We start from the raw sequence: 21,705 nt of genomic DNA on the forward strand, positions 1-21,705 counted from the left end.
ACCAACTGATGTACACTTTACTCGCCCTACTTACGCTTGTGTAATCCAGCCATATAAGTGCCTTAATTGTGTTCTTTATGTCAGGTCAGTTTCTTTTGTCCCGATGATACTTTTTTTATGATTCTACAGATAAAATGGTTGATAGTGATGTTTACCACCCCCTGCCTCTTGAGTCCCTCAGGGACCCTTAGAGCAAAAATAAATGATGATGATGATGATGATGATGATGATGATGATGATGATGATGATGATGATGACGCACATATAAGTAGCCGCGTTGGTGACGCCATCTAGTGGGGCGGAGTTTAACCTGAGAATACGCAGAGCTATTAATGCAGTGACCAACCATATTGCCACATAGTGTCCTCGTTAGCTTTATAAAAGACGGAGAAGAGTTGGGAGGCCAGGCGATAGCACGAGGCCGGTTATTTGCTGCGCGTATATTGTAGGACGTAGAAGCTTTTGTGTCGACCTGCTGCGCGACAATATTCTACTTGGCTGCCCGTGTAAAGCGTCGGCAGGGACTGTAATCATTAACACGCCCTCGGTACTTTTTTTTTCCGTGTAACACAAAAACGTTTCTAACACATTGTGCTCGGATAAAGCGTCACAAGGTGTCCCTATCGACGGCGTTACAGCCGTCCGAGTCTCTGGTACAGCTGTATTTCATGTACGTGCAACCTAAAGCACTAGATGAAGCTTATCTCTTTCTCTGCGTAAGACTGCCATGCCATTTCAAAAAGAAACATTGTTAGCGAACTTTCGCGTACTTCGCTGACCGTAGTTGCTGGGTACCACTGTCTGGTCGAATAGCTCCACAAAAAAAACATAAAAAATTACAGGATTACGTGTCCGGTGGTGTTATCGAACCTCGGTCTCCCTGCACAAAACAGCCCGATGGTCTAACCATTAGGCCACTATCCCCAATGTCCATTGTCAAATTCAGCCATATTGTCAAATTCGCCATCTTGTCATCTATCATTGGCTCAGAGGGCTGCTACGGAGTCCCTCATTGGCTCAAAATGCCGCCACTACATAGCTTGACAATATGGCAGAATTTAACAATGTCTTCACTAGCTCTCCAAGCTGGTAAGACTAAGGCTTCATGATCAGAAAGACATTATTCAGATCTAATGCACATGTTCGAATCCATGTGAAAGCTCTCGTGAAGCACTTAATGAAATGCTATTAATTTGCCAATTTCATTCGCGCGTCTTTGGCATAAAGGAAACTGGCGCATGTATTGTGCTCTCTCGAACCCGGGCAATTTCACAAATCTTATATTGGCTTGTATATCTTCATTTCTTCGTTCATTACTATCAATGTCCCATCTTTCTTTATACTAGCAACTTCTCAAGATAAGCATGATATGCGCTGACAGTGATTAGAATGATGATGATTACGATGCGGGCACTACGAAAGTTCCCTCGAGTAGCTTTACCAATAGTCGCAGCAAGGCAAAAGAACTTACCGGGCACGCCCTAAAAAGAACACTAAGCCAGCCCCCTGTACTATAATGTTCCTCCACTTAACACAGGCCGACTTAAGTGGTTTCCAACGCCGCCTCTCGACATAAGTAGGCGGTGCGTTTTCAGTGACGCTCTAAGGTGATTCTTGAGCGAAAATATTGTAACTAGACGCTCTCGAGGCGTGTACTCGAGCGCGCTAGAACGAAGGTGTGAGAGTCACTTGAGAAGCGTTACTTCATTGCCTCCGAAACGGCGGGCGGCGCGAGCAGCGCACGCTACAAATCTTGGAGGTCATGATCGTTGAGTTATTGTTCGATACAGAGAATAAGACTCAGCGTCTTCTCCTTCGCAGGGTGGCGCTGTGCTCCACTCGGTGGATTCAACTAAAAGCTTTCGAGTGAAGTCCCATTGGCAAATAACGGCGCTAGCATTTCACTGCAATTGAAAGTGGGACAACAACGGCTTCACTGTGTCCTTCTGTTCTACGAAAGTTGAGGAAGGCAATTGCACGATAAGTAACCTTGCTTTTCTGGATGTCTTGGCTGTCGGCCACCTTGGTCTCGGCAGAGAACGAAAACACTCGTGGAAGTTCGGGAAGCTGCGCCTTCTCGGCGCCAGCGCAGAAGAATCCCACGGGTTCCTGAAAATAAACACGGAATAACATTTAAATGCAGCATTAGGCCAGGTTTCTTTGTACCTGGTGCAAACAAACCCCAGTGCAAAGCCAAACAGCGTGTCGTCTGCTCTGTGGCCTCAGAGAATGTGCACGTGCGAGGCCACGTATCTCGGAGGCACCCAGGAGTTGCATACTAAATATACTAGAGGGAAAGGTGGCGATGTAGTCGTTCGACCACGGCGAAAATCGCGAGATAGTTCATTGATCATTATACGATTCGGGATGACTTCGTTGAATATCACGTTACGCTTTCTTTTCTTTTTATTACATAATGTTTAGCAGCTGTTGGCGTGTTTACGAGCTTATTTTAGGGGCGAAGCACCTTAGGGCCGAACCTTGTCCCTCCCTCGTCGTCCCTAGCTCTGGTTTGCATGGAGTACGCTAGGGGCGCTGCAGTCTTTCCCGACGCGCGTTCTCTTACTCTCTTCAGCCATGGATGATAACGGTCGCTTCTGATAACGGCACGCCCGCTATGGATGAAAAGGCGAGCGTGGCGGCTCAACTGCAAGCGGAGTCGAGGGCTCGCAAAGCTGCTGCAGCACGGCAACGCCGGCAAGCGGACCCGGAGCTGAGGGCTCGCGAAGCTCGCGCTTGAACCGAGCCTCGGCGCCACCAATTTCAGGTAGAGAACGCTTCCGGCGTTTTGCCGCCGCTTCCCGCGCTCTCGTCGCCTCGGGGTCCGCTTGCCGGCGTCGCCGTGCTGCTGCACTGATCACAAGGCAGTCTGAATGAAGGGAAAACAAAGTCCGCACCTCAATACCATATACGACCAATAAAACAACATTGTATATACTGTACACATGTGTTGTCACTCATTTGCATGTTCGAGTGGGCAATGGGGGATTCACTGTTACCCGAATGATCCCCCGGTGCTTCGCCCACTCATCATCATTCACTTCGCGGATATGCGGTGTTTCTTACTGCTCTTTCAGCCTTATTTTGGCGTGCAAGCTTCGCGACGTTTCTTCCGAAATTACGTGTGCCTAACAAATGCAATTAAGTCATCTTCTCAAGTAAACTTTCGACGTAATTATACCAAGGTGTTGAGATTAATTTATGCATTAAGTCTAGACGGCATCTGGGCTTATCGTGTCGCTTACCATGGTAATTATTTTGCAAATTCTGAAGAATTCCATTTGCCGGCGAAAACTGTCGATTGATATCGAAACTGTAGAAGTTTAACATAATAATCATCTTCGTAAGAAATTTTCCATGACAAGTTAGTTTAAGTAAATGTTTTCTGAAACCATCAAGACGAAGCGTAGCAAAAAATTCACGCACTGTCGATCATTACCACAGTGTCTCAACCGCCACATTGATGGTGCACGACTTCCCGCTCTACCACTGAGTAAACCACAGAGTTTACTCTGTAGTCTACTCCTCTTTCAGCGCTGCCTGGCTCTGTGGCATTTCACAGTACTTTCACAGAGCGCGCAACCCTTGTTTAGGCGACTAACGTAGGCAAAACTATTGCACCCCTCGCCCTTTTCTCACAGCCCTTCTTTCATGCAGCTGTGAACGAGTTTGCCGTCACCCCATTCTCACCTACTTGCTCGACAGGCTGCACTAACACAAGCTTGTCTTGTTTGTCCTTTGTACTTATGACCTTGACACGTTCAACTATTCTTTGCACTTTCCGAAAACAGCTCATTCGTATATTCTCCGACCGCAGCAGTACGAAGTACACGTTGTAGAACACTGCGAAATATTTTTGAACTCCTGGTACACTTTAAGTGCACGCATGATCATACCTACATTTAAAAAAAAAACACGTTTGGACCCTTTGGGGCGTATCTTAGTTCCACAACTATACATGTCCAGGAAGCTTGGACATTCCCGCTTCGGCTCTCCGTGGAACTTCACCGCAGCGTACCAGCGTAACTCAATGGGCAGCATTATCAAAAAAAATGATATTTCAGAAAGCCGCCCGAATTTCAACAAATTTCAATCGGCAATGTCCACTGTTTATTGTTACCATGCATATTCACGGCACATAATCGTAGCGTCATTGCTGCGTTGTAGCAGTGTTTTGATCAGGATTAAAACACTACTGAAACAGAGCAGGAAAGTTATGAATAACTTCTGTAAACAGAAGTTATTCTTATGATATGATTATTCTTCTTATGATATGATTAATAAAAATCGGGCCCCTCGGTTCTCTTTCTTCTCGTTCTGTAAACAGGCGTGTTATGGGTGTACCCGCTCGCCGTTATTAACCGAAAGTTGTTGAAATTCGGATGGCCTTCTGAAATATAATTGTATTGCGATAACAATTATTAGGGCACTCCAGGCGCATTTTTGCCGTCGGCGTCGCCGTGATGATCCGTATAAAGATCAAGGGCAATAACATCGTCGCCGCGCGCCGTATGCTGTACGGGCGATTGAAAGCGTGCGAGGGTTGCCGACTGTCGCGGCTCAATCTGGCGCGTATAACGGAGGAAACAGGAAAGGAAGCGCGCCGTCTTCCGTCGCGCGCTAGGTTCAGAGGGGACGGGGGGGGGGGGGGGGGGTGCGGCGTCGTACTCCCGCAGCAACTGCCTGTTCCGCGGCCGCGCGCGCCATATCTTGAAAGCGACCTGCGTTGACAGTCTAGGCGCTTCGACGGCTCATACCTTTGTGCGTGCTGCGTTCTCGCCGCTCAGTTGGTAGACAGCACGAAGGTCACTTCGCTCGCTGCTGCTACCGCGCTTCCTCACGCCAGCGTTTTGACAGTGAGTGTTTGCGCTCATAGAGTGTGATGTGTTCATGTTGGCCTGTGCGCGCTGACACCGTGCTTGTTATTTTAGTTAGTGAATATTTGGAAGTTTATGTGGCCGAGAAAACTACTATCTTTTATTAACTTACTATCTAATTTGGTATCGCAATCAATGGTTCGCCTTTAAGCCCAACTGCGACTTTTTTGAAAATGCTGTCCATACAGTTACGCTGGTGCATTGTGGTGAAGTTTGGCAGATGGTCGCAGGGGCAATGTCCAAAATGCCTGCGTGTATGACCGTCATCTGTCTTGCTTGAGTTTCCTTTCCTGAAAACTCTGCGCTCGCTACTTTCCTGTCAAGAATGCCGCGTCACGCTGATAATGCACGTAACGTGGAAGTAGCGGGCGCGCAGCCTTAAATAACAGAAAAGGCATGCGAGACATATGCCGATTAAAAATTAATTAATTAAATTATGGGGTTTTACGTGCCAAAACCACGATCTGATTATGAGGCACGCCGTAGTGGGGGACTCCGGAAATTTGGACCACCTGGGGTTCTTTAACGTGCACCTAAATCTAATTACACGGGTGTTTTCGCATTTCGCCCCCATCGAAATGCGGCCGCCGTGGCCGGGACATAAGCCGATTATCGTTTGGGACAACATAAACCTCCACAACCTGTAAACTCTTTTCAGAGTGTAGCACACTGGAGAGACTATCCAATATTTTCCTCTGCGGTGGCGAAACTGCGCTGGAAACCGAAACTGCAAACTTTGCACTCTGAGCCTACAGACCTTAAGTGCTGAGACAGCGTGGCAGGCAACCCTGATCAACGGCTGACACGTACCTCGAAAATGGTGTAATCAAGGTTCTCCTCGTAGTCGGCAAAGGTGTAGCGGATGGCTTTGTCGTCATCGCACGTCACGATAGCATCCAATGGCACGGGAGGGCAGAAGCCTTTGTTGGCTACCTTGTTGTCGCACCTCGGAGTGACGGCACCGTTCTCTGCGCGGTTGCGTTAAAGGAAGAAGCGCACTTAAAGGAGCATGCTGACGTGGCGTTTGCGACTTTTCCGTAGTTGCCGTTTTTTACGTTACATGAAAGTTCTAGACGTCGAAGCCTTAGAAGAAAATATTGGCGGAAAGTTCCTAGTGAAAAAAAAACGCATTCCCCGTAACTCCCATATCTATAGAAGGTTTGGGCTAGTTGGTTTTCCACGAGGCTATGTGGTGAAGCGTGAAGCAGGCCGAGGGACCAGATAAACGAGAACAAGCGCTTACTGCTTACTGCCGCTTACTTCTTCTGCTCTTTCCCATCTAATACCTTGCATCAGACAACAAAATCTCACTTGGCAGCAAGCGCCAACTCTCTCTGTGTCCCTCGTCCTGCTTCGGGCTACACCACATAGTCGAATATCCAATAGCATCATAAAACACACTATTGCAAAAACGTGTTTTTATATAGGATCCTATATGTTTGGTACCAAATTCTTGGATGCCGGAGTTGTGGAGCATACGGGTTGTTTTCAATAGGGAAGCCTCACGGCGCCCTAAATAATTCAAATAGGTAGCTTTTCCGCGAACCAGTTTTGATTTCGTTTCCCGTGCCATGATGTCATGACACGGAAAGTGGTCACGTGGTAGTAGGAGATCGCGACATTTTGGAACTCGTTCGAACTCTCTCGGTCGTCTGCTATGCTACTACTGATTTCGCGACCCAAAGAAGCAGCGTAGCTGAAGACTTAGCGAGTCTTAGCGAGTCTTAGCGAGTGGCAAAAGAGAACAGAAAAAAGAGGTCAAAAATAAAGGAACACTTCTGTTCACCATGCCTCCCTTTCCAAATCGCGTTTTTTTTTAACTTGTTCTCGTCATATTTATTAGGGCACCAGAACAATCTCGGGAAATGGTGTGGGTTTCGAAAGCTGAAGGAAATGGCAGGCAGCTCTATCGATTCAAACTGTAGGACATCTGCTTCGTGTACACGAATAATATTTGGCTGAGGTGTTCACGACAGCGCTGCCTAGCGACTGGGAATGCTGATTTTACCGCGCACTCAAAAAGTGTTGCAGGGCCCCTGTGAATATCACGGTTGTTTTTCGTTATTGAGAATAAAGCGACTTCGCACTTACTGCTCCAGACGAAACTGGTAGTGCACAGGTAGCTCCGCCCTTGGACGTTGACAGTGGTGTTCATCCTCCACTCGTCCGCATCCATGGGTGTTTCTGCCTTTTTCTGTTGGGAGTATAAAATGCGTCGGGTGCCGGCTCCAAATCACACTGTGAACACGTCTCCTCTGGACATGCTATCTTATGTCCTTAACATCGTGCATTGCAGTAAAGAGACACGTTATAAGAAGACATCGACGGACGGATAAGCAGGCTGTTACATACCTTGTCACCTCCCATGAAGCGTATCAGCGAGTCGGGATTGTCGAAGACCTTGCCTCCTTTGGCGGCTGCACGGAATGCCACCGGGAAGTAGGGGTCGTCCTTCTCCGAGTCCGGAATACCCTTGGTCACCTGGCACTGCCGCGTAGCGCCTGCGTGCCACGGCAGTCATCGGCAGCCTTAACTACCCGCAACAACAACGGCGGAACCAGCAAAAACAACCTGCGAGTTTTTGAACGCCCATTCGAACAGTGCACACACCCGAGAGTGAGTATGTATGTATGTATGTATGTATGTATGTATGTATGTATGTATGTATGTATGTATGTATGTATGTATGTATGTATGTATGTATGTATGTATGTATGTATGTATGTATGTATGTGTGTGTGTGTGTGTGTGTGTGTGTGTATGTATGTATGTAGTGTATGTGTGTATGTATGTATGTATGTATGTATGTATGTATGTATGTATGTATGTATGTATGTATGTATGTATGTATGTATGTATGTATGTATGTATGTATGTATGTATGTATGTATGTATGTATGTATGCACGCATGCATGCATGACCGACCGACCGACTGACTGACTGACTGACGGGTTAGTTCGTTGGTTAGCCGGTCTCTCGGCGGATTGGTTGGTTGATCGATTTACTGAGTCCAATGTCGCAAAGAAAGGCAGGGGTTAGGAGGCGTTGGCAGGGGCTACAGGTGACGTCACAGTGGGAGACTCCAAGTTCACTTAGACCACGTATACGGTTCTTCAATTGTGCTCCCAAATCGCGGTACACGAGCGTTTCTGCACCCCCCTTAGAACGCGACTTATAGTCGAACCTATAGGACCTAATAATCAGCAACCCAACCACACAGCCATGCATGTAACCAAGCGCGGTGTGCAAACCGCCGAGGAGCGTTTCGTGTCTAGTTGCTTTCAAGAAACGCAGTACCGCTTCAGTATAATCCAGTGCACCCAATTTCAGGACACAAAAAGACATCATTCGTTTCGGTTTTAACGTGATAGCGTTAAGGGCCCCGTTTCGCAGAAAATCCGGCGTCGGCAAGCGGCGTCGGCGTGCGATGCCGGCGGGTGGTGGTGAAAATTAACCCCAATCACGCAGGCCCTCCGAATATATTATTGCGATAGCAATTATATAGACACTCCAAAGCGGATTCCTGCCGTCGCCGTGAGGTTCCCTATGACGTCAACGCCGATGAAATCGTCGCCGCGCGCCGTATGCTGTATGTGTGAGTGAAATGGCGCGAGGGACGCGCGCTTTCACGCGGAGCGAACGCACGGCGGAGAGGAAACGCGCGTTCTGCGCCGTGCTCCATGAAGGGCTGCAGAATTAAGCGTCTCTCCTCCTTTACAATCACCACATATATGTTTGCAGAAGATAGCGTCAACCTTTTCCTTTCCTCACGAACCACTTACTACTACTACTATATGGAGCAAAGGCGACTTCTTCCGTCGCGCGAAAGGCCGTGGGGGGGGGGGGGGACGGAAGGGGAGGCGACGTTTAGCTGCGGCACCAAATACATATTTATATAAAAATGTTGCGAGGCGAGAAGGTGATAAAGACTTCCGACACTGCTCGACGAGTGTCCCGTTCTGATCTCGTCGAAAACCTCCGAGCCGCCCCCAGAGGCAAATAAATGTTTTCACCACCACCACCCCCAGAGGCACCGGCCGCAGTCACCAACGCCGCGGCGCGTTTGGTGCGAACGCGGGCAAAACGCCGATGGCGTCGACAACAGTTCTGCGCGTTGCTGGTGCTGCTGCATGTCCAAGTATACAGAGCTGATAAAACTACCACGGCCGCTGGATAAAAAAGTTGTCGCAGTTTCACCTGAAAGGCGAAGCATCAATTGCGATAGCAAACTTGTAGAGAGCTATACGGAGTAATGATATTAGCATTATCAGCTGTATAAACTTGGACATGCAGCAGCATCGGCAACACGCAGAACTGTTGTCGACGCTATCGGCGTTTTGCCCGCGTTCGCTCAAAATGCGTGCGGCGTTGGTGACTGTTGCCGGAGCCTCTGATATAAATAGGCACTGCGTGCAGCAGCTAAACGTCGCCTCCCTTCCCTCCCCCTCCCCCACGGCCTCTCGCTCGTCGGAAGAAGGCGCGTTTGCTCTACATACATGGTGATTGTGAAGGAGAACAGAGACGCCTACTTCTGGAGCCCTTAAGCGAGCACGGCGCTGAACGCGCGTTTGTTCTCCGCCGTGCGTTCACTCCCCGTGAAAGACGCGCCCCTCGCGCCCTTTCACTCGCACATACAGCGTTCGGCGCGCGGCGCTGAGCCGTGCTCCCTCAAGGGCTGCAGAAGATAGCGCCAACCTTTCCCTTTCCCTCAAGAACCACTTACCGCGGCGACGATTTCTTCTCCAAATGACGTCATACGGAACCTCACGGCGACGGCGACGCCGACGGCGACGGCGACGCCGACGGCAGAAATCTGCTTTTGAGTGTCCATATAATTGCTATCGCAATAAAAAAAAGGTGCGGCCTGCCGCGTGCATCGAAAACAATGTGATCCGCCGCGGCGCCACACGCCGGGGTCTGTTGTCTGGCATCGGCATAGAAAATGCGTCGGGAACGCGCTTACAACGCATTCGCGCGTGCAAGCCGACGCGTTCCATCCCTATTCCATCCCCCTCAGCCAGCGCCGTTCGGCACAGCCGACAATGCAACTACCGCCGCCACGTTCGCTCCCATAGCAGCGCGCCCGACGTGGCAGGCCGCACCTTCATCCAGCGGCCGTGAAACTACTATCCTTACCGGATCCGTATAGCTCTCTACTAATTTGCTATCGCAATTGATGCTTAGCCTTTCGGGCGAAACTGCGTCATTTTTAGGTACATGTATATGCCACGCCTTCTTATATGACATGCGGTATATGCGGGTTACATTGCCACATCAAATTCTATCATTAATGTTGCTCATACCTTGTGTTGCATTCTTGGCAAAGCTATTCCTCGGAATTTTGAGAATGTCAATCCACAAACAAATGTCATGAAACAAAACACTCACAGCGCATGCCTTTTATGTTAAATCTTCTCAGACTGAAATATTAAAAGTTACGAAACAAAAGAAAAATTGTCGCAGTTTCACCCGAAAGGCGAAGCACCAATTGCGATAGCAAATTAGTAGAGAGCTATACGGAGTAAGGATAGTAGTTTTATCAGCTGTATAAACTTGGACATGCAGCAGCACCAGCAACGCACAGAACTGTTGTCGACGCCGTCGGCGTTTTGCCCGCGTTCGCACCGAACGCGCGCGGCGTTTTTATATAAATATACGTATTTGGCGCCGCAGCTAAACGTCGCCTCTCCTCTCTCCCTCCCGTCCCCCACAGCCTTTCGCGCGACGGGAAAAGTTGTGTTTGCTCTTTATATATGGAAAGGAGGAAAGAGACGCTTGATTCTGCAGCCCTTCAGGGAGCACGGCGCAGAACGCGCGTTTCCTCTCCGACGTGCGTTCGCTCCCCGTGAAAGCGCGCGTCCCTCGCGCCCTTTCACTCGCACATACAGCGTCCGGAGCGCGGCGACGATTTCATCGCCGTTGACATCATACGGAACCTCACGGCGACGGGGACGCCGACGACAGAAATCTGCTTTGGAGTGTCCATATAATTTGCTATCGCAATAAAACGGAAACCTGAAAATTATGCGATTTTTTTGGCGCGGATGTGCAATATCTCCGGGATCGCCCCACGCAAAAGGCCGCGTTTCTACCAGAAAGCTCGGCTTTGTGCATAGCGCTCGCCGCCAATGTTTCCCGGTAACCATTACGGTTGCTTAAGCTGCAGTTGTCGGGAAGCGTGAGAAGCAGTCAGGGATCTTTGAATGCTATCGCGTTCCACTCTTAAAAGCGAAGCTTAAGCGTCCCCCCCCCCCTTTTTTTTTTATCCGTTGCGGCCGCCCCTCTGTGCACACACACGCCGCCGCAGTATATCATCGCTATAGCGACCGCTGTGCTGGCTCACCATCGGCCACGTAGAGGACGTCGTTGTCGAAGTCGTACAGCTTGATGTAACTGATGCCCTGCGACATCCGGGACACGTACAGGCGGTTGCCCAGGCCCTGGCCCTGGCGGGTGTAGGCAACCGTGAAGGAGTAGAGCTTGGTGTCGAACCAGGACTTGTACATCACGTTCATTCTGAAGTCCGAGGGCAGGTACGGAACGGCCCCTGCTCGTTGGCCTGGAAAGGGCAAGCGACAAGGGTGTTTCATTCATTCATTCATTCATTCATTCATTCATTCATTCATTCATTCATTCATTCATTCATTCATTCATTCATATGCCTGACTAGGCCATTCTACCAACACAACAGCGACAATACAATTTTCCCTGCAGTATCGCCATCGAAATTAACGCAACCACAAATACTAAGAAAACGTCGACCGCTCACGGGTTAAATGAGACAAAACAATGTACAAAATATGACATTACGCAGAGAGAGAACATAAATGTGACATTAGGGACACATAAATTTTCAATATGCAAATGAACTGAGGACTTGACTTTGCACAATATACCTATAATATATAGGGCGACTAATGCATTGAAGAAATAATTCGCAACTCTTTACATATCATCAAGCAAGAGATTCCTCGTCATACATATATATATATATATATATATATATATATATATATATATATTTGCAGTGAAGGTGAACACTGTAATACCTGTTGGAATAGCAAGGTATTAATTTAATAAATTGTAAATTTGCGAACATAACATGCGGAACATGACTGCTCCATGTTAATATGTGGAGCTTGAAGTGCGCAAGAATTCCTTATTCTGGGAGCCCCATTACACAAAGTTTAAAAGTTGCAATAAACATAGCATCACGCTGGGCTTCCCGACTCGATGCCACACCCCGCATGTGTGCTACAGGCTTTAGAGAGCTTTAGGGCAGCGCACTAGCGTAGTCAGTCGTAGACCGGTGTCCGGAATAGCGGAAGGCGCACATGCAAGCACTAACGCCGATGGTGACCTCTTACAAACGTGTTCAAACGACCTCACTAGGCTTGACCTCGCCTCAACGTTCAATCACCATTTTGCGAGCTCACTCATGAGATGCTCTCGGAAGATCTCACCTCAGTGCTTAGCAAGGGACCTCAACTCGATTTTATCTGGATCTCATCTCAAACTCATTTCGTCAGTTCGAGATCCAGTACTCAATGCTTAGTGTACCTGTATTTCGTAACCATAAATCTACACTGTATAAAATTTTGTGAGAGAAAAAAAGACAGAACAAGTATGGAAATTTTAGTCACATAGCTATACTCTGTCTTTTTCTTGTTTTTTTTTACGTTTTCTGTATTTTCACTAAAAAATTCTGCTGATGGATTTTTCCGTCACTTCACTGAAAATTACGTGTACATCGCCCCTTAATAGGAGTAACATTAACTAGCATTCTAGGAGCAAACGGGGATAACCGATATTCTTAATCCAGTGCTTGCAAGTCTCGAGTAAGCCCCATGGCTCACCCGCAGCCTCTTATTCACGCAACGACCACCGGCCCTTGGTTCTTGTCAGATGTCTTCAACGCGCATTACCAGCTATGGGACTTGACTTTGGTGTCATGGTGCTTCGCTGCACACACAGTACTCACTCTCTTCCTCTTTTTATTCCCCCTTTCCCTTACCCCAGTCTAGGGTAGCAAACCGGACGTTCATCTGGTTGACATCCCTGCCTTTCCTCTCCTTGCTCTCCCCCCCCCCCCCCCCAATTGACATTAAGTGAAAAAAATGTAGCTAGGCAGACCATGTAATGCGTAGGGTAGATAATCTATGGACCATTAGAGTTACATGTGCCAAGAGCGCAGTCGAGGATGGCAGAAAACTAGGTGGAGCGATGAAGTTAGGAAATGTGTAGGTGGAAATTGGAATCAGTCAGAGCAAGACAGGGGTAATCGGAGTTCACAGGGAGACGCCTTCGTCCTGCATGTACATAAAAATATAGGATGATGATGATGATGATGATGATGTGTAAACATCATGTGATCGCCTCTGATACAGGGGTCTCAAAGCCATGACATAGCCAATTAAATGTAGCGCTTCATCAAAAAACGTGTAGATCCCGCGCGCTGTAGGAATCCGTTTAGGCGAGGCCTTAATTGGTGTTCGAAAGGTATATATATATATATATATATATATATATATATATATATATATATATACATTTGTAAAGACGACGACCGCTTGAATGACGCCGACGGAATGAGGCAATGGAAAGACGACGATGACAAAATGACGACGACAGAATCACAACTACATGAATATACAACGACGTAGTAGTAATAATCATGGGGTTTTACGTGTCAAAACCACGATCTGATTATGAGGCACGCCGGCCGTAGTGGGGGAATCCGGAATAACTTGGGCCACCTGGGGTTCTTTAACGTGCACCTAAATCTAAGTGCACGGGTTTTTTTCGCATTTCGCCCGCATCGAAATGAGGCCGCCGTGGCCGGGATTCGATCCCACGACCTCGTATACTTCGCGGCCCAACACCAAAGCCACTATGCTACCGCGACGTGTCGTAGCGTAGCCTACCACAGCCGCCACACACAACTTCTGGCCGGGACTTTGCACTCTCGGTTTCTCCGCTGCGAAGCTTCAAGAGCGCTGGCGGATACGAAAACAGAGAGAAAGCCGTGTACATCGGTGCAATAACCTCACTTATAGTTGAATGATTCGACAGATTTTTGCGGCATGAGATTCGCGAGACGACGCCCTTCAATAGTGAAACCATTCTATTATTAGTTAAAAAGTGTTTCAGGGCCCCTTTAAATCTTCTCAGACTGTTAAAAAGTGCAAAACGATATTAGTGCTCACAATATAAAAGTTATGTAAAGTCATTGGCGCCGCTCATCGCGGGCAGCGTAATGCCTCATGTGTGATGATATTACGGGCCCGACACAGCGTGGTAATTTTTTTTTATTTAGTTACACGATACTGCAGACCTCATTGGTCCAAGCCCAGGATGGGCAAAAATTAAAACATACAATATTTGAAACGCCAAGAAACAGCAGTGCAAGTCAATAAAATACAGGGGATCATCCCTAACAGCAGACAGCTACAGGCAGAATATGTAAAACATGAATAGGACACAGTTATACAACGTTGGCAACGGCATTTACAAAATTTTCATTTTTAAACACTTCTGCTGGTAATGAATTCCGTTCCATGATTGTTCGCCAAAATATGAATATTGATATTGGTTTGTCCGAGCAAAGTATAGGGAGCTAAAGTGAAATTATGTTTGTGGCGGGTTTTCCGTGTAACTGAGTGCGTGACGTAAGGGTCTGGAGAGATTCCAAATTTCTTAAGTGGAATGAAGAAAGCTTTATCGGTAAATTTTTTCGCCTTTTTGTGGAAGGCCTGAATTTGGATAGCTACCATGTTAAAGCTTTAAAAGGAGCCAGCAATTTTGGTGAACCCTCCTATGTCGCATACGCAACACCGTCCAAGGAATTATAGAGCGCAACTCCAAACCTTGCAATCACTGTCAGGCACCAATTTCTTTTCCTCTTAAAAATTGATATCCTTGACAAAAAAAAAATCGTCCCAATAGTCAGTAGATTGTAACCCACTTTAAGAGTACTAATCATCACCAAATCGGATGCATCAGTGGATGTCGAGGAAAACGATTTCTCCGTTCCCGCGTATTTCAGTAGCGATTAAAGGCGTGCAACAGCGAAAAAGGAGTTACGGAGAGATGGCGTCTCGATAAGCGCGCCACGGACGGCAGTCTGTGTCTATTGGCCTCTTAGTGCGACTCGTGCCACCACTGATAAGCCTACAAAAGCGTAACATGCCAAACTTCCAATCTCCGCACTGCCCCGGCGTTCAATACCGGTATAACCTGCAACTAAAATGTTACGGGCGATAGCCGCCGCGTATCTCGGCGAGCGCTTTCTTTCCACCTCTGTCGATGCCCGATTTATCAGATAACTAAGCTGCTACCGGACGTCGTAATCACCGGCGTTATCCGTTCTGTACGCGCACAGTACGATACGAAGGCGTTGGCTAGATCTTAGCGCACGGCTGACGGTGCGATCGGTGTAACGGTCGCCTCAGAACCGAGAGGCGGTTTCGCTCGTGCGATAACAGCAGCGCGAGTGTCGTGCCGAGAGATTTCCGGTCACGGGCCTTATGAGTTTACTGCGCCGGAACGCAAAACGTGTCTTTTTTAAGTTTCACTGTGCGGAAAGTCCATTGTTAAGTTTCGAGATAAAAATTGGAGGACGCTTAAGCTTCGCATTCAAGAGTGGAACGCGACACCATTCAAAGATCCCTGGCTGCTTATCAGGCTTCCCGGCAACCGCAACTTTCGGTTTCTCCAACTTCGCCTCCAAATGCGGCTGCCGTAGGAAGCCTACATGCAGCGCTGTTGTAGGCTGCCGTATAGAGTTACTGTATATATGCTCTCCTTGGGGAGCAGAGTTGCGCATCTGATTGAACGCGCCGCTAGCGCCCCTATTCGCCAAATTTGGACACATGCGCAAACAGCAACCTTTTGAGGAAAAGCCAACTTCACGGCTGCGCCTGCACCATAGCGTCTCTATGGCCTGCACTGCCGCCCGTGCGTCACCGTCGTCGCGAGCCTCTGCGCTGCCGCCCGCCGCGCCACCTAGAACAGAACAGTGTTCTGATCTGATCTAGAAGAGTGTTCTAGAAGCATATACAGTAACTCTAGGCTGCCGAGGAGGCGAGCTCCATCTGGATGGTATTTTTGCAAGGAGCATTTCTACCAGCATTAATTCTACCGTTGCAAGGAGCATTTCTTGCAATGGTAGAAAATGGGCTTGTGGGGGAGTTTCTGCGTAACATAATTATGTATTCTCGTATATTCAAATTACAATCCGACGCTACCACGTCTGTACAGGTTGTGGTTAAGTCGTACTTTACGATTTTTCTGACGCCTTTTACTCTGAGCCACGTGGAGGGCCTGCGTGGTCGGCGTGCTTCGGCATGATTTTCTTGGCCACGTACGCCGGACGCCGATACAGGGTTTTCTGCGACACGGGGCCCTTAAAGCTGTCGCGGTAAAAGACGTTCGCATTACACCTCAAGACTAATGCAGAAAATTTTATTGCTGTAGCAATTATATGGATACTCCAAGTGGATTTCTGGCGTAGGCGTTACCGTTGCCGTCATCGTTGCCGTCGCCGTGAGGTTCCGTATAAAGTCCAAGGGCGATAAAATCGTCGCCGGGCGCCGTATGCTATATGTGCAAGTGAAAGCGCGCGAGGGACGCGCGCTTTCACGGAGAGCGAACGCACGGCGGAGAGCAAGCGCGACGTCTTCCGTCGTCCGAAAGGCCGTGGGAGGATGGGAGGGAGGGAAGGAGAGGAGGCGACGTTTCACTGCGGTAGCTGCGGCACCAACTGCGTATCTTGCCACCGGGCGCAAGGGGAAATGGCGACTCAATCTCCCACGCGAAAGGAGAAAAGCGGGAAGGAGGGATGCGGTTTCTACTCTGCCAGCAACTGCGTACTTGTACTTTGCGCGGCTGCGGGCGCAGACAACATGGTTGTCTGCGGTCACCGAGTGTGAGCTATTCATGTTTGCCTGTGCGTGCTGACACCATGCTTTTTAATTCAGTTAGTAAGCGAATGTGTCCAAGTTTATGCAGCCGATAAAACTGCTATCCTATACTCCGTATAGATCTCTACTAATTTGCTATCGCAAATGATGCTTGGCCTTTCGAGCAAAACTGAGGCTTTTTTCGTATAACTTACGGCAACCTTGACTTGTAAAATTATCAATAAGTACAGAGGAAAAGTGTTGAAAATCTGCGGGCTTAGATTTTAACGCACTCCTACTACTCGATATCGCCCCCAATGCCTTTCTTGCTCGCTACGTTTAGCGGGCTATGTCAATGAGCAAAACCGGAAGCCGTCCAGGGCTATGATCACACTATGACGTTCACATGACTATTCCTTCATTATTTGCCGCATTTCTTGGCGCAAAAGCTACACTTTCTTTCGGAAACTTGGAAGGGTGGGGGCTCTCAGTCAAGTCGGCGAGATGATTGTCGGCTAAAACCGTGAACGACGTGGCAGATGATGTACAGAATAATGAAAAGAGTGGTTACTGAGTAAGACACACATTTATGCAATATACAGTACTACTGATCAAGTTTCGCTTCATTCTTTGGTGTTCCCACTCTTGTTCTCGCTCCCGTCGTCAAAGGAGCTTACCACCTCATCCGCAAAGGTGGTCGTCTTCAGTAGATATCCTAGCAAGCTCAAAACATTTAGCGACGGTATCAACTGATAGCGAATGGTTCAAAATCGAATGTTTGTTGAAACGTTTTTTTTTTATTTATTTATTTACATCTTTCTTTCTTTCAAACTGTTGACCTCGAAAGCAGCGAGTGCGATTCTTAAACTGAAGGGCAGGACGTACGCGAGTAACTACGGCATTGTGGTGTGTGGTAGTGCGCGAAGACAAAGTTCAGTGAATTGTGCGCGTCTGAACGTGAGCATGATGAGCGCAAGACGACGACGATGACAAAGAGCGTCAAGCACGAGGCGCCGCGGCACAAAGAAAAGAAAAAACACCGCATATCCACGGGGTGAATGATGATGAGTGGGCGAAGCTCCGGGGGGAATCATCGGTAAACGGTGAATATTCCGTGTAATTCGCCCAGTCTCGCCGCACTAAATCGAACGATTGACTTTCACCAATGACACGCGCCATATGTGACGTCATTCCTATTTTATAACAGCGCCCTTCATTATAATTGCACCATCTCCTGCTTAAGGGGACGCTAGCACAAACGCGTTAGAAACGTGCAGTACTCTAAGGGGAAGAGGCCACAGCGTCTTACGCAGCCGTTTACACATGCCGGAACGTGCACCGCGTTTGCCGACGCCATCAGCGTTTATGAATACGGGGGTAAGGCGGAGAGGCCACAGCGTCTTACACCAGCTTCTTACACGGGCCGTAACGCGCTAGCACAAACGCGTTAGAAACGCGCAGTCTTTCGTTAATGTTGGGTATTTATTGCCATCGTGGTGCGTGTGTCCATGTGCGCTTCGTGGCGTAGAATGGCAGTAAGGCACGCTGATCTCGACGCAAGAGCGGCTCGCCAGTATTTTAAAGAAAGCATAAGGGACTTTGTGGAAGAACAAAAGTTGCTAGAATGTATCCCAGAATGGTTGCCTCGGGTGGAATTATTACTGACGATGAGACAATTTTAGCGTGTACGCGTCCGCACAAGTTGAGCGGTCGTATTTAACGAATGTTGTGATTGTGATTCTGTTTTGTTATTCTCTGTGAATTTATGTATTTCTGTGTGTGCCAAAGACCCGCAATAAAGAAAAAAAAAAAGCTTCGTGGCGTAGTGGTTAGCGCCGCGCGTTCAGAAGCGAGGGGTCCCTGGTTCGATTCCGCTACGGACACAACTATCGCAATTTTTTTTTCTCATAAAAGTAGACGTGGCTACCTACTACGACGACTACTACTACTACGACGACGACTACTACTACTACTACTACTACATACTACAGAGGATGGACAGACCCACACCCTAAGGAGCTTCGCCCCTAAAACAAACAAACGAAGCACCATCCAATTTGAAAGAACCACGGTGCTCACGGAGGCCAATGACCGATGCCCACGGAGCCCGAAGGTAACCAATCCGAAAGGAACACACGGACCAGAGGGAAGAAAAACGAGGCAGTGGCCGAAGAGAAGGGAAGAGTTCCAGAAGCGGCACCAGGAGAAGGTGGGCCACCGGATCGGGAGTTGACGGCCGTCGGGTTCCGGACCCGAGCCATCAGGACTTCACCCGGCCGGGGCCTCCTGCCAACCCATTCCTGGGCGTCGCCACTCTGTCCTATCGTCTACTGCTGTCCGAGGCCGGCGAGCGTCTGTGCCCGTGGGCAGAACGTGAGCTGTCGGGCTACGGGCCCGAGTTCCACAACCAGCTGCCCGGCCAGAACGCCGCCGCCGTCTGCCAGTGTCGCCAAGCCGTCTGCCTTCCCGGGCATCGCCACTCCACTCGGTCACAGAACGCTACTTGAGACCGGCGAGCTCCAGCGTCTGTAGACAGCGATCGAGCTGTCGGGCTATGGGCCCGAGTTTGCGCCCAGCTGTCTGGCGAGAACGCCGCCTCGCTCTTCACGTGCCGCCAGCGGCCCGTGTCCCCTACGCGAGCCGGAGCCGATGCGATCGGCCGCTCTACCCAGTCGTCGACCAGCCCGTCATCCACTTGGTGAGACGAACGCCCTTCTTTCGTCGCCTTACCACCACCCTACCACATCGAACTGTTACGCACGCCGTAACCTATGACTAGCCCTAGCTATGTGTGTTTTCTAACTTGGATTTTACTTGTGCCTTCCTTTCTATTTATTTCCTCTGCTGTTCAATTCATTTCTCCTACTTGCTTTCATAACGTGTGTATTAAATGTCTCGTTCTGTTCTTTGAAACCAACGGCTTCGTCCTTTGATTCGGTCCTCTGAGGCCCTGCCTCAGAGACCTGCTTTCAAACAAGAACCTGCACATCACAGGCATGTAAAGTGGCGCGTTCACCGTCGCTATTGCAACATTGCCGGTTTTATACACGCAAATACAGTCAACGTATTGGCTACCACATAGTATAATACAAAGGGGGTATGACAGAAGCATGCTTCTCCCTTGAGCGCATCTCACTGCGGAGAAGCAAGCTTTGACAAGCGCCTCTTGGTCTACGCACGAACGCCGGTGGGCGCTTGTGCCGCGTAGCAGAGCGCGACCATCATCATCATCAGCAGCAGCAGCAGCAGCAGCAGCAGCCTATATTTTATGTCCATTGAAGGACGAAGGCCTCTCCCTGCGAAGTGTAGCGGTCCAGGAAGTATACCAACCTACTGCAAAGTGCCTGCGCTGAGGCAACGAATGCTTCGCATGAAAAATATGAGGAGCGTTTCAGAAGCATGTGAAAACTCCGAGAAGTATATGCTCACGTATAGAGGGATGATAATTATGGGCTTAAACAAGGCCTTGCTTACGTATCTTGAAATCCTTGAAATAAAGTCGGTGCTTGTTTAGAAATCTATTATCATGGCTTTGAAGAATCTAGATATATATTTGCAGTTTAGATGGCTTGTTTTAAGAAAACTTACACAGAAACCTTGTGCCACTGCTGTTGCTCAAATGAAAGAGCCCTACATCGGAAAGTGTGTTAGAACGGCTCCGTTTGCGCTCCAATGTAGCCATGCGGTAGGAATGGGATTTGTTAGCTGCTAACTGGCTGACATCAGCTGATATATGTTCTGCTAAGTCTACTAAACTTCTCCTTCCGAAGCGTTCGATTGACCTCACACGTGTATCATTGATACGTGCACAGTTAGTTGTCGAAGTTGCTCTGCTATGCATGAGGTCGTGGGTTCAAACCCAGGCACTTCGCAGTATCGGTCTACATACATACCCAGTACTTTCATCGTAGCAGAAAGCGCTAATTAGAAACTGTGTGACGCTGCGCCGCCTTCATGGTCAGCCCAGGTCACGCAGCTGGTTTCTACGTTTCATCGCTGGAGCGCAATTAAATGTCATCGTCGTTTCAAGTTTAACATGCGGTGCTTTTGTATCGAGGTGGTCAACGCTGCCTTGCCAACGCTGCTTAGCAATTCTGCATATACCATATGACATAGCCATAGGTACGTACTACAGCTGTGTAACACGTAATCGCCGATGGCGTCACAATATCTGCTTCCCTCTCTGACGCTCGTCAGACGAACAATGCAGACTCAACAATTGGCACGTCGTAAGCTCGCGTCCCTCTAGTAATTGTAGGAAACTATGTGTCGAACGGCCGGAGTGGAAATCATGCCGTCGGCGTCACATTATCGCCGTCACCGTTGTCTCGCTGCTGTCGCGAAATACACGCTCACGTCAGACACACAGTTGCTCGTCTGGCACAAACACATTGGTCCACCTGGTAATGTAATCCCGGACAATACTGGCTCGCCAGCTACCGGGAAAATGCTTCGCATAACATCGAATCCCACAGTGCGTGGGACCATGCTTCGTTTCTTTTCTTTATTTCCTATTTTTTATGTGTAGCATTATATGGTTCGTCGGTCGAAAAATTATGTGTGAAGCCTGAAAACCGCTTTCCCACTACAGGGCGAGAATGCGCAGTTTAAGACCATTGTGGGTGTGCGCGGCTGACAGCTGCCATCTGGAGTACAGTGACAAACGACCCATTCCCCGCGATAACAATAGGCGCGCCGGCGCAGAACATTCCACGAGCCCGTCCACTCTCGCCGTTCCCCATATGCCATACGTAGAAGGTGACATTAAATCTATAGGCCAGAAATGCCTAAGCCCATACTAATAGGGGGATAGCAAGCGCAACGCTACGCCTTGCTCTTGAAGGCCTCAATGTTCCAACTATACAAGGGTGCGACACGTTGGCGCGACAGAGCACGCAAGGCGACTCCTGTTGGCCAGAATGAACAG

At 48.7% G+C, this 21,705-nt stretch overlaps 1 protein-coding gene across 1 annotated transcript in view; it reads right to left on the reverse strand.

Annotated features, from left to right (window-relative positions):
* LOC119431680 (uncharacterized) overlaps positions 1 to 21,705 on the reverse strand; it is a 46,212-nt gene that overhangs the window by 17,900 nt on the left and 6,607 nt on the right. The window contains exons 2-6 of the mRNA XM_037699158.2: positions 11,222 to 11,437; positions 7,230 to 7,378; positions 6,969 to 7,071; positions 5,688 to 5,845; positions 1,990 to 2,109 (exon numbers count right to left, since the gene is read on the reverse strand). Coding sequence (XP_037555086.1) covers positions 1,990 to 2,109; positions 5,688 to 5,845; positions 6,969 to 7,071; positions 7,230 to 7,378; positions 11,222 to 11,437 — 746 coding nt within the window. The remainder of the gene's footprint in view (positions 1 to 1,989; positions 2,110 to 5,687; positions 5,846 to 6,968; positions 7,072 to 7,229; positions 7,379 to 11,221; positions 11,438 to 21,705) is intronic.

This window comes from Dermacentor silvarum, chromosome 10 (assembly GCF_013339745.2).
Source record: "Dermacentor silvarum isolate Dsil-2018 chromosome 10, BIME_Dsil_1.4, whole genome shotgun sequence".
NCBI classification, from domain to species: Eukaryota; Metazoa; Arthropoda; class Arachnida; order Ixodida; family Ixodidae; genus Dermacentor; species Dermacentor silvarum.